The sequence below is a fragment of the Callospermophilus lateralis genome, chromosome 13 (genome assembly GCF_048772815.1).
Source record: "Callospermophilus lateralis isolate mCalLat2 chromosome 13, mCalLat2.hap1, whole genome shotgun sequence".
Taxonomy (NCBI): domain Eukaryota; kingdom Metazoa; phylum Chordata; class Mammalia; order Rodentia; family Sciuridae; genus Callospermophilus; species Callospermophilus lateralis.
This window is the reverse complement of record NC_135317.1, coordinates 95,181,462-95,195,105: the sequence shown is the minus strand read 5'-3', so window position 1 is coordinate 95,195,105 and position 13,644 is coordinate 95,181,462. Positions and strand designations below refer to the sequence as shown.

The 13,644-nt window shown below is 34.0% G+C and overlaps 1 protein-coding gene across 7 annotated transcripts in view; it reads left to right on the top strand.

Moving 5' to 3' along the window:
• Smg7 (SMG7 nonsense mediated mRNA decay factor) overlaps positions 1–13,644 on the top strand; it is a 78,551-nt gene that overhangs the window by 40,069 nt on the left and 24,838 nt on the right. For all 7 annotated transcript variants that reach the window (XM_076832259.2, XM_076832255.2, XM_076832253.2 and 4 more), the window contains 4 exons: positions 2,377–2,408; positions 4,629–4,746; positions 6,258–6,390; positions 13,289–13,460. In XM_076832259.2, the coding sequence (XP_076688374.1) occupies positions 2,377–2,408; positions 4,629–4,746; positions 6,258–6,390; positions 13,289–13,460 (455 nt within the window). The remainder of the gene's footprint in view (positions 1–2,376; positions 2,409–4,628; positions 4,747–6,257; positions 6,391–13,288; positions 13,461–13,644) is intronic.

Sequence of the window (13,644 nt, the reverse complement as noted above, 5' to 3'; positions counted from 1 at the left end):
TTGTGACAGGGTTGTTTTTTTTTGTTGTTGTTTTTATGCCAAAAGTTGATACCTGTGTGGATAATGGAATTTGATGATTATGATATCACGTTTTAGGACTAAACAAAACTAATTAATACTGTTCCTTTGTATTGGTTGCTCTCATGAGATTTGTGGTACCCCACTGTGATTCTCTTATTTGAAAGCTTAGTTTAAAACTAAACATATATTCATAAAGACTAAGAAAATAAAAGGGCTCACTTTGTTTTATTTAAATTAAAATTCGTAATTTCTGTTAAATACCTAAAACATTATGTGTAACTATTTACAGTAAAAATTTTAGAACCTTAATCTCTAGTTTTCACATCAAAAAGTTATTTTTTAAATGAAATTTACTACAGTTACTTTTTTCATTTTTTTGCTTTTAGTTGACATGTATAATTGTCAGATTTATGGGTCACAGTGTGTTGTTTCAATGAATGTATAATAATCATATCTCAGGGTATTTGTATAGGTGTCACTTCAAACATTTACTATTTCTTTGTGGTGAGAACATGCAAAATCCACTCTTCTAGCTATTTTGAAATATTTAATACATATTGTTAACCATGATTATCCTGCTATGCCACATAACACCAGAACTTATTCCTCCACCATAATTACAACTTTGTGTCCACTGACCAGTGTCTTCTTATCCTCTCCTGCCCCTTACCCTCCCCAGCCTCTGATAACCATTCTTCTATTCTCCATTTCTATGAGTTCAGCTTCTTTAGAGCCACGTATGAATGAGGTCATAAGCAGTGTATACAAAAATGACTTAACCGTTTCCTTTCTTCATTGGAAAAATGTTTGTCAAGTGCCTGCTGTGTGCTAGGCACTGTGCTGGTAGGCAGCCTTTGCAGTGGTGAGCATTCTTAAAAGCTATGATATGTACTATAAAGAAAAAATACAAAGTGCTTTAAAAGCATAAATAGGAATGTCCTTAATCTAGATGGGTTCTGACTCAAGAGAAGGAGTAAGTCATAATTAATCAGACAAAGAGGAGGAGGTGTTCCTAGCAAAGGGACTGTCCTTTACAAAGGCCTAGAAGTCTGGCAGTGAAACATGGAGATCAAGGAGGGAAGAGAGGTAAAAGTCAAGTTCTGAGACTATACAATTTTGTAGGACACTTTAACAAAGATTTTGTTATACACCTCAACAACAGTGGGAAATCATTCATGCAAAGTTTTAAGTGGATAATTGGTAGATCAGGTGTGCATTGAAAAAAATTTTTTGGTAGTTGTGGATGGACAGAATGTCTTTGTTTTGTTTTGATGTGGTGCTGAGGATCGAACCCATTGCCTCCCTGACACATGCTAGGCAAGTGCTCTGCCCCTGAGCTGTAGCCCCAGCCCCCAGGTGTGCATTTTTAAAAAGAGCCTTCTGACAGCAGTGGGAGAACACAATGAAATGGAGCAAGCGAGAGGTGGAGAAAGCAGTTTCATGGCTTTGTACCAGTTTAGGCAAAGAAGAAAGTTGCAGCGGATAACTTACCAGCTTCTGCCTTTAACAACTGCAAAGCTATATATATTTGCTAAGGTTAAAAAAAAGAAATGTTAGAAAGACAACCAGGGGTGGGATTGGGGGATGGACCATAAGTTTGATTTTGGACTTCTTGAATACAGGCAATTCCTGGAGAATATGAGAGAGAAAAAACAGACATCAGCTAGAGAGAAGTGTAGGGCTGAGGTGGGAGTGGGGGTTAAAATATATGAAAGGTTTGGACATGTTTAAATGCTAAAGGAAGGATTCAGTAGAAGTTTAAAAATTGTCAAAAAGGATAGGTGTTGATTAAAAGAGCAAGCCCTTACAAAGAGCATACATAAGTGGAATTTTGGTCTTAAATAAGAGGTACTCTACCTCTGATCTTTTTAACAAGCGGTAAGGAGAGGACAATATACATGTAGTATTCAGTAAATGTCAATTGTTTTCCCTGAGATAAAATAGGTCTGTCATTTGGAAGTGAAGAAGGGGAACAACAGTTTGATAAGAGTGAAAATTTGAAATAGCTGTGGTAACTAGTAAATTGAGGAACACAGTAGGATCCTTAGCAGCAGCAAGGGAAAACTTTTTAATTTTAATGAATAATCATTTAATGTTTACCTTTAAAAAGTCAGATTGAAGGAAAGCAGCAAGAAAGTCAACTACTTGATAAAAGAGGTCACTGATGATCCTGTAAGCTTTTAAGTAATGGCATCAATTTGTGAATATCTAGTGCTAGCTACCCAGGATGTTCAAGCAAGAACATATAATAGCCTTAATTATATTGTAATAAATTATTTCACTTAATTTATATTGTTATTTATGTTGGTCAGGCCTAGTTTGTTTCTAACTGATGTTCTTTCTTCCCCTATCTAGGCAGGCAGAAGTCCTGAAGGCTGATATGACAGGTATTGGCTAACTTATTTCTTTTTCACAGCTTATTTTATACCATTAAATTAATGAAAGGATATTCTCTCTCCTATATTACTTGTAGCACTAAATCCTGACCTAGTTGCCAAAAGGGATGATAGTTTGCTGTTTGCTGTATATGTTATTTTTATACTTTGAATTCTTACGTATATACTTGTCAGGAATTGTATATAACATATGCCACAATTAATTGAATATTACCTAATTTAATATATGTAATCACTTTTATATGAACTTTTTATCATCAGTTTAACTTTTATCATCAATTTACAATATTCAGAAAATAATTTATATTCCATATAAGTAAAAACATAAAATTACGGTGTTTGGTTATTATTTTCCTAGAGAAAGTGTTCTTTTCCTATTTATAATTACCCAAATTGACTAGGAATAAGCCATCAGAAAAAATGTTTACAGGAAAACTCTACTGAAAGCTTTTAATTCATTGAGCTGTCTTGCCACATTTCTTTCTTTTTTTCCCCATATCTTTGCTGCTTTGAATAATAGCTGAAGTCTTTTAAAAGAATTCCTGGGTTAGCCACTGACAGGAGCAGATTATTAACTCCAAAATAAGAACCTATATAGTAATAACTATGTAGTGATCAGTGTATCCTCCAGTGATAATAGATCTCATTATAATTTTTGAGGATTTTAGTTCTACAGTAAAACCCATGAAAAATTAAACTGTTTTGATAACTAGCATTCCTGCAAGATTTACAATTCAAGAAGGTAAATACTGATGAGGTATCTTTTTCTCAATTTCTAGAATCATAGGCTGATGGTTGGAGTTCATGGGTTATACTGTCATCTTATTCGGGAAAAAAGGAAGGCCTATTATAGATTTATTATTATCCATATTGTATGTATCATTGTCAGCTCTGAACAGCTACTATATTCTGCTTTTGAATTAGCATGGAAGGCATAATCTGAATCATCTGACAAAAATAGTTCATGGAGCAGCATCAGGCTATCTATGCCATTTTCTTTTCTTTTTTTGAAGTATTTAACAGCCTCAGTAAATAGTCTTAGAGTTTGACTTTTATAGAGGACATTTAGCTGCCCAGAAACTTCACCTAACATTAAATCTGCTCGCTTAAATGAATCAATGTGATAGAGTTAATGATCTCTGATAGTCCCCTTTTTTTGCTATCAATGAATTAAATAAATAAATTTATTAAATAAATCTATTAATCTATTAGTGATTGAAAACTTAATTTATAATAGAATTTATTCTTATTAGTCAGTAAACTCTTTTGAGCGTTAACTCAAATATATAGGAGATTCTATTTGCAAAATAGTATTGTGGTAGTTATTGATACGATTAGCAAACCTAAAGAGGAGTAAAGTTTAAGCCATTGTGCAGCAGTGAATTCCTAAAAGAAATTAAATACCTTAACGTGGTATTTATTGGAAATATATAATTCAAAAGTCCATTATTAAGTTTCTCTACTCAAGTAACTTGCTGTCAAATAATAACTGATACCTAAAATGCCTTGAAGGACTTTGGCATACAGTATGACAATATGTATAGTTATAGTCTACCTTCCTGATTTTAGTCTACACCCAGGCTCTCATCTGGCCTCATAAGGAATTTACTCCCAGTCTTTTACTGGCCATTCTTCACATTAAATGGCAAGTGTGGATTGCTCACAAAAGTGACTTAGAGTAATTGCTCACCCATTAAGATAATTCCTATTGCCATGGCTTTATTAGATGGACATGTATAAAATAGGAATAACAGCAAAATATCTAAGCAACGGCTGGATGGTGAGCCAATATGAGAATTCTATGTGAACACTCTTGAGAATAATTGAAAATAAAAAGGAAAAGTCCGCTTTGGACAGAGATAACGGGAGTGTAGAGATTCCAACTTGATTGTCCATTATTTCAAATAGAGTGACTTACTGTGAAGCATATGATTTCCAGGGGTATGAATATGACCAAACCAGTAGCAAAGGATAAACCATTCATATTTTTTTTTTAGCCATTTCATTTCATGATATTATTTCAAAATTAAAAGATTAACAAAAATGAAAGCATCTTAAATCACAGCCATTAGCTAAAAGGTGGGCATTTGAAATGTGGTAATATAAAACTTCTGCCTGGAATATATTTAGAGCAAATTTGCTTTGGGGAATGGAAAGGGAAGGAATTATTGCTTACCTGTCTGTGTGTTGTATTTTTGTTTTGTTACTCAGATTCTAAGCTGGGTCCAGCTGAGGTCTGGACATCCAGGCAGGCTCTGCAGGACCTGTACCAGAAAATGCTAGTTACTGATTTGGAATACGCTTTAGACAAGAAAGTAGAACAGGATCTGTAAGTATTATCATTTGGGATGTTCCTGTAAGATCAAGACTCTCACCAAGACTTTAAAACTGGTTGGTTATTTTTTTAACTTACCTTAGAACAAACTTTTTTGGTAGGAAGAAATTAATTATTTTTGTAACTTTTTTTTTTAAACAAAATATCTGGCCATTGGTATTTCAGGTACAGTTTTAAAGGTAAGAAAGAAATGTTTAGAATGGAATCTTATAAAGGACAGTCTTTTAGAGCATATCAGAAAAACATATTTCAAGTGCTAAGAATTTTTGATTATCTGTTTTCAGTCCTACATTTAAGTCATGATTTAAACAAACAAACAACAAAAAAAAAAAACTTTAGAAAAATGTTTCTTTGGTAAATGTGATCCTATAAATTTCTCCAGCAGAAAACTGTATATGCATTATAGAAAGTTAATCAAATAAATTGACTTTTTCTTTTTTTCCTTCCCAATATAAATTAAAGACGTTGTGTATTTAGGCTATTCCATTTGTTCTTTCTATGAAGGGTAAGATAACAGATAACCAGATTCCCAAGTGAGTAAATACCTCTTACGGAAGGCCCTGCCTTAAAAATTGGATCAGGGACATTAACCTAGTGGAAATTTGAAAGTCAGTGAAGAGATATTGTCTAGTAATGTCCATTACCCTAAGTTGTGGTGAAGATTAGTTTTTCCCGTTTGTTTCACCTTTTTAATATACTTTATATTTTTAGGAAACCTAGTTAATAGAGCTAAATAGCAACTAATCAGAATCCATGTCTGTGATATTAGAGTCAAAATGAGATCTTAGTAGCAATAATGAGGGAGTGATGACCTCCTAAATCATTAAAAAACAACAACAAAAACAAAAAAACCCAGTACCTCAAGTTGATGTTGATTTAATTAAAATTAGGTGCTTTCTTAGTGAAATTTTATAACTCTTGTGTTTACCTCCTTTTAGTTACTATGATTTTCAACTTACAGATTGTATTTCACCAAAACTGAATGTAAACTGATTCTCTAAAACTATTAGTTACGGAGGGAAGAAAGTGCTATGGGAAATGGCTTTTGGTAAAATAAGAGATAAAGCATAGCTTAATATTTACACCCCTCCCCTTTACATTGTCACTTCTTAGGGTACAGTTAGGTATTTTTGGCACAATGTATGGAATTTTGTTAATAGCTTATTTTTATAATCTTGCCACTGTAGTTCTGATTTTTATACTAGAATTTCTAAATAGGCTCTAATTGTAGTTGCTCTAAAAGATTAATAGCTGAGGCCACAGTCTTATTATGTAAATATTTGGTAAGTGTTTACTAAATGTTGGATTCTACTGCACAGACGTCTATTCTTGTTTTAAAGGTAAGAAAGAAATGTTTATTTATTTAAATACATGAATAACTTTAATGCAGGTTTACTGTCCAGTGTGGTATAATCATAACAAACAGTTCTTTCTTGTTCTCAGGGGGACCAGTGTCTGCCCAGTGAGTCACTGCTATACCAAATAGAATTACATTTTGTTTTCAGCTGGAATCATGCCTTTAAGAATCAGATCACAACACTACAAGGACAGGCAAAGAACCGAGCAAACCCGAATCGGAGTGAAGTTCAGGCAAACCTTTCTCTGTTCCTAGAGGCAGCTAGTGGCTTCTATACCCAGGTGAGTTCTTCATTATACACCAATTTTCCTAGTAGTAATAGTAAATATTCTTCTCTTCTCACACATCTTTATTTCGTCTAAACACATTGTATAACCACTGTAAGAATCATATATCTATAATCTCAAGTGAATACAGGTTTCTAAAATTATTTCCCAGAAGATTTCTAAAAACTAAAGATTCGACTCTTAAGTTGATTGGTTTTGGCTTATAGGTTGGAGGTATAACTGTATGAATAGAAAAGGGGCAATGAAAGCAAAGTTTTAGTCAAACAGTGGAAGTAATCAGTTCCAAGTGTGAGTTTATGGGTATGAATATAGTTGTTATGAAAGCAAGCTATGTTATGCTAGATAAAAAGTAGTTAAATTTTCTAGATAAGAAGTAGTTAAATTTTGCCAGGTACAGTGGTGCATGCCTGTAATTCTAGCAATGTGGGAGGCTGAGGCAGGGGGATCTCAAGTTCAAAGGCCAGCCTGAACAGCTTAGTGAGACCCTAAGCCACTTAGTAAGACTGCCTCAAAATAATAAATAAAAGTAAATTTTTTAAAAGTGGGGGTGGTGGTGCTGGGGATGGGGCTCAGTGTTTAAGCACCCTTGGGTTTAATCCGTGGTACTGGAAAAAAAAAAAAGAGTAGTAGTAGTAATTAAATTTTATAAAATCAGGTGGGTTTTTGTTATAGTATTATTTATATAGGAGAATTTATCTTGGCTTTGAAATGTTTTAAACTACCTACAAAATGGAATAACTTTTTATTAGTTTAAGTAATAAGATATTATTCATAATTTTCACAAGATTTTTCTTTTCCTTGGTCACATCCAGATAAAAATCAGGCAAGGAATGAATAAATTTTATTTTTGACCATGGAATTTTATTTGCTATAAGCATAATCCTTTAAATTCCCATCTTATCAATTTATAATTTAATTAATAAAATTTTATATATAAACTAGCATCATAATATAATATAGATCTTGTACTGAAATCTTGGGCCAGTTCTATGTTGCTTGCTACCTACACACACACACACACATATATATATATATATATATATTTTTTTTTTTTTAAATAAAAGCATTTCTGTACTGGAAGACATCAATCATCTTATAGAGGTTATTTGTGTTTTATTTAGATCAAAAACATTCATCACAATTTGTAATTGAAAGAACTCAAGTATAATTCAAAATTCATTTTCAGTGTTATGCCAGCTTTTAGTAGTGTAAGCGGATGCTTCTGGAAAGGGAAGACTCTTTACCTTCTGCAATACATTCAATAGCCATTAGACAGATTGGTTTGTTATCTTAAAATTAATTCTTAACCTTTTTTATGATGTGATATACATATGACTGGATACTGGTAAATCAAAGCAAATATGCAAAGTACATTTTTATTGAGGAACCATGGTATTTATAAAAGTGTTCTGTATGCTGGTGAATAATAAAATCATTCAAATGTTTCAAATATTTTATAAGAGAAAATACACAGACAATTTAATTTTGAAATTAATTTTTTGAAGTTTTTATAAGCATTGACTCTTTCCTACCTGCATTCTACAGGCAGTGGTTGACCAATCATGAATGATAGAATAAGTACCAACAAACTTCTTTATTTTCACATTATGCTTTTTTTAGACTTTTCAGATGTTAACATTATTAGGACTTGCATTTTATTTTGACTTATTTTACCATTGAAACAATTAATAGTGTTACTAACAATAATGTTTCATACATCTTTCTTGGTTATATGCAGTACAGACTTGTTTACCAGATTAAAGAAGTAGACCAATTCCAGATCATTATATGACCACATAGGCTGAAGTTTTGAATTTTAATCCTTAGTATAATTGCATGCCATTGGAGAGTAATAACATGTTCTGATTTGTATTTTTAAAAGATTACTTGATATTGGAATTGAGGATAGAAGCTAATTTGGATGGAAAGAATTTTGAAGTATGGCCAATAGGGCTTCCTCTGATGGACTGGGTTAGGTTTGTGGAATTCAGGGTAAAGGAGTCATCAAAGCTGATAAATCAAAGAGTAGCTAGTTGAGTGGTTGTACCATTTACTAAGATGGGAATCACCAGGAGGAAAGGAACTTTGTCCGTGTTAAATTAGAAAGATGCCCATTTGATGTTAAAGGAGGGTTGTCAAATAGGTAATTGCATAAACATGTTTGGAACCCAGTGAAAAGGTAAAAATGTCATGGTCATATATTTTATGATTACAGTACAGAACCCTTAGTGGGGAACAGGTTTAGCTCAAGAGGAATAACAACTGCAGGTAAAAGAAAATCAGGGAAAGGGAACTTGGAGCCAAACAAGAACATTTCAGTGAGGAAAGGAAGTGATCCACCCTGTTTGAGTGCTGGTAAGAAGTTAATTAAGATTTTAAAAGTGTCCAGTTAGATTTGAAAACAGACATCATTAGTGGGCTTAATAAGTAACATATTTCTTCATTTCTAAAACTTTTTTCATATTCTAATAGAGGTAAGTTTATCGTAGACTTTTTAGATTTCAGTATATAAGACTAAGGCAAGTCACCATTTAATTTACAGTGTTTTTCTTGCCATACTGTATAAAATAATGAATGGCTCATCTTATAACTTATGATTTCAGAACAGTGGAGATGATAGTCTGATTGGAATAGCATGAAAACTAACTGTGTGTGATCATTCACACTTGGGTTTTGTGCAAAGATCCTTTGATTTCTTAGCTGTCTCTTTGTTAACAAATTAAAGTTTAGTGCCTGAAGCAGATATGAAATTCCTGGTGAAAGTAAAGATATAACATTCTACTGTAAGTTATTTTTATGTATCAAAGAATAGTAGTCCTTATTCTAAGAAAATGGGAGCAAAAAAGGGATTAAGTTTCTACATTAGTGAAGGTGATACTCTGTACCTTCATAATCAGTCCTTCATTCTTGGCATAGAGTGAAGAGCTGAGGAGAAATGGAACAGTATAAAGAGCACTTGATGAGTCGGAAGCCAGGACATATTGTCTAGTACTAACTGTGACAGTTTGGGCAAGTCACTGACTTCTATGGTACTTAACTTCCTGATCTGTGAAAAGAGTAGGGTGGACAATTCTATGATTGGAATTTGAGGAGAACACAAAGCATTAGTTATTCAGCCTCTACCCTTAGGAGTATCTCCTGGTTAATGCTACAATAAAATGAACTAAACAGCTTCTTATCTTAGCCACACACCTAGTTTTAGGAAACTGCTGCCAAGTACATCAGGATACTTTATAAAGATAGGATACAGGTTCATATATAAAGATAGGATATAGTTTTAGTTTTAAAAAAAAAAAGTCAAATATAGTTTAGTTCAACTTCCTCTTTTTTGGTTCCACCTTGTTATTGCCTCTAAACAAAACAGAGTTGTCTTTCCCAGAACCTTTTTACCAGCAGAACTTTTGTTCTATTGGATATTTCTACCTATAATTCATGGGTTCTGGCATATTTTATTACAAAGCTGTTCTACATGATTTTTTAAAATCTGTATTTGATTTACTTTTTTTGTGATCTTTCTTTTTGCCTTGCCTAGTTTCCCAGTCTGTTCTTTCAGTAACTACTGAACTCAGTTCTTTATCCTCTCATGTTTTCTTGTTATATTCCAGAGTTTTGGGTTTTGCTTCCCTTTTTTTAAGGGGCCATGGATGTGGGCAGGTGCTTTCTGTTTCCTTACTTCCCACTTTTTAGTGTAATTTTATGTCAGCAAGTTCCTTGCTCATTACAGATGTACAAATACAAGGAAAGATGAAGTGGGTAGTTAATGAGGAAGCACTCACTGGCTTTATATTTCGTTATGGAGGTATCTTAGGAAAAAGATGGCACCTTTCAGATACTTGAGTTAGGTACTTAGATGGTGTTTTATTTTGGATTGTGAATTCTGTACATGCCAGAGTGATGATAGAATTCAGGTATTTCTAATTCTGTAATCTTAGTCAATCACTAGATATTTGTTCTCACATCCTTTTCTGGAAAAAAAAATGGAACTGTATAGCTACATACACTGTGTTGCTGCTGCTTTATCAAAAGGGTGAGACAAAAAATCTAGGGAATGAAGTTTATTTTAGATATAGAATATTCTATTGATTTATGCTATTCATCCTGCTTTCTTTCTCTCCTTCCTTCTCCTCCTTTCTCTCCCTTCCTCTTTTCTCCTTTCCTTTTTCCTCTTCCTGTCCCTTTTTTCTATCTACCTGACTTGTGCATTTGGCTATGAGCTCTTCAGGGACACAGATTTTCTTATTCATGTTTGTATTTCTGTTGCTTACCACATTAGTCTTTGCCTGAGAGGGTAGGCAAATCGTAGAATGAATATAATAATATTTAGGAAAAAATATTTGAATGAATATATTTCTGAGAGTTTAATAAACGAGAATAGAATGGGAAAAACTGTGTAGGGACCAAGGATTAAGCCCTTGACAAGGTGGGAGGAATGCAGGAAACTGAAAAGATATAATTAGAGAAATATATAAAAGAAAAGCTCAGTGATCAACATTAAGATCTACTGTTTTGTTTTTGTTTTGGTTGTTGTTGTTGTTATTGGTACTGGGGGTTGGACCCAGATAGTCACATGTGCTAGGTAACCACTCTACTACTGAGCTATACCCCAGGCCCCCCCCCCTTTTTTTTTGGTACTGGGATTAAAACCAGGGGTGCTTGATCACTGAGTCATATATCCAGCCCTTTTTTATATTCTATTTAGAAACCAGGGTCTCACTGATTTGCTGAGGCTGACTTTGAACTCGTGATCCTCCTACCTCAGCCTCCTGAGCTACTGGGATTATATGTGTGCCCAGCTCTTTTTTAGTATATTTTAGTTTGAAACAGGATCTCACTAAGTTGACGGAATCCTCCTGCTTCGGCCTCCTGAGTAGGTGGGATTATAGGCATATTCCCCTATGCCCTTCCTAGATCCACTGTTTTAAGTGCTGTCAGAGAGGTCCAATACAATGATTACTTAATAGATGAGCATTGAATTTCACTACTGGGTAGTGAATTATCAGTTTTAGTAAAGCAGTGGTGGATGGTGGAGTGGGAACAGGGTTGTGTAGAAACCAAATAGTAATCAATTCAGGGTGGATAGGAGTTAACAAAGCAGATATGAAAAATGGACTCCTTTGAAGGAATTTGTTTGAGAGGAGGAACTATTAGAAAGTTGCTGGAAAGGGGAGGGAGGATAGTAGAGGATAGGAAAGGTAGCAGAATACAACAGTTACTAATAGGGCATTATGTAAAAATGTGGATGTGTAACCGATGTGATTCTGCAATCTGTATTGGGGGTAAAGATGGGAGTTCATAATCCACTTGAATCTAATATGTGTAATATGAGATGTCAAGAGCTTTGTAATATTTTGAACAACCAATTAAAAAAAAAAGAAAAAGAAAGTTGCTGGGAAGGATTCTAGGGTCATAGGAGGGTGTTTTGGTTTTTTTTCTTTTTCTTTTTTTTTTTTTTTTTTTGCTATCATATTTGTTTTTTTTTATAGAAAAATCTCGATAGGTTTAGGCCACCAGACAGATGCATGAGAAGTTGGAAATAGATGAAAGAATAGAGCAGTGGGTGGGAGTGATAAGCAGGAGAGAGAAAAGCAAGGTATAGCAGACATGTGCAGGCAGGTAAGTTAGCTCTGACCAGGAGAAAGAGCCCTTACTCTCTGAAGAATAGAAAAGGAAGGAAGGAAGAATGTACTCTATGTAAGGCCTGTGATACCATGAGCTCTGTTTTGTATACAAAGAATTAGGCTAGAACTTTAAAATGTCTGATAACAAATACCTTAGCTTTTATTTAAGTGACATTTATAACCAACTAGTCTTTAATGGATTTTGTGTTTTTGAGAGAAGTAAATATATGACTTTATGGAATTTCTTGCTTTGCTTTGGTACAGTTTAAGTGCTTCTGTTCCTCTTAAATGCACATCCTAGAATGTTGTAATATTTGAGAATCCAAAAGATGATTTATAATAAATGATATTAGTTATCCTATCAAAGATTACCATATAATTTTCATATAGTTCTCGTCTCAGGTCTTAGCAGTATGTGTTAATAAATATGCATAGACTTTTCTGCTAAAACACTTCTTTCTTTTTTTTTTAATTTTTATTATTAGTTGTTCAAAACATTACATAGTTCTTGACATATCATATTTCATACATTTGATTCAAGTGGGTTATGAACTCCCATTTTTACCCCGTATACAGATTGCAGAATCACATCGGTTACACATCCACTTTTTTACATACTGCCATACTAGTGTCTGTTGTGTTCTGTTGCCTATCCTATCCTCTACTATCCCCCCTCCCCTCCCATCTTCTCTCTCTACCCCATCTACTGTAATTCATTTCTCCCCCTTGTTTTTTTTCCCTTTCCCCTCACTTCCTCTTATATGTAATTTTGAATAGCAAAGAGGGTCTCCTTCCATTTCCATGCAATTTCCCTTCTCTCTCCCTTTCCCTCCCATCTCTCGTCCCTGTTTAATGTTAATCTTCTTCTCATGCTCTTCCTCCCTGCTCTGTTCTTAGTTGTTCTCCTTATATCAAAGAAGACATTTGGCATTTGTTTTTTAGGGATTGGCTAGCTTCACTTAGCATAATCTGCTCTAGTGCCATCCATTTCCCTGCAAATGCCATGATTTTGTCATTTTTTAGTGCAGAGTAATTCTCCATTGTGTGTAAATGCCACATTTTTTTTATCCATTCATCTATTGAAGGGCATCTAGGTTGGTTCCACAGTCTAGCTATTGTGAATTGTGCTGCTATGAACATTGATGTAGGTCTTTAGGGAATAGTCCAAGAAGGGGAATAGCTGGGTAAAATGGTGGTTCCATTCCCAGCTTTCCAAGGAATCTCCATACTGCTTTCCAAATTTCTACTAAGTTTTGCTTATGTTTTTCTTTCAGTTATTACAAGAACTGTGTACAGTGTTTAATGTAGATTTACCATGCCGTGTGAAGTCTTCCCAGTTGGGAATTATCAGCAATAAACAGACGCATACCAGCGCCATAGTGAAGCCACAGTCTAGCTCCTGTTCCTATATCTGCCAGCACTGCCTCGTCCACCTTGGAGACATTGGTGAGCCTTTGGTGTAAAGAAATTCATAATATATTCATTCCTTTCTTTTTTTGGAGTAGTCATAGGAAAAAACTTTTCCTTTAGGCCGTAAGTATGTGCAAGTAATGTAGATTATCATAAGAGGAAATTATGAAATGTATTTTTAGGAACTTAGAATTTCTCAAGGTTTTGGGATTGTCAGATA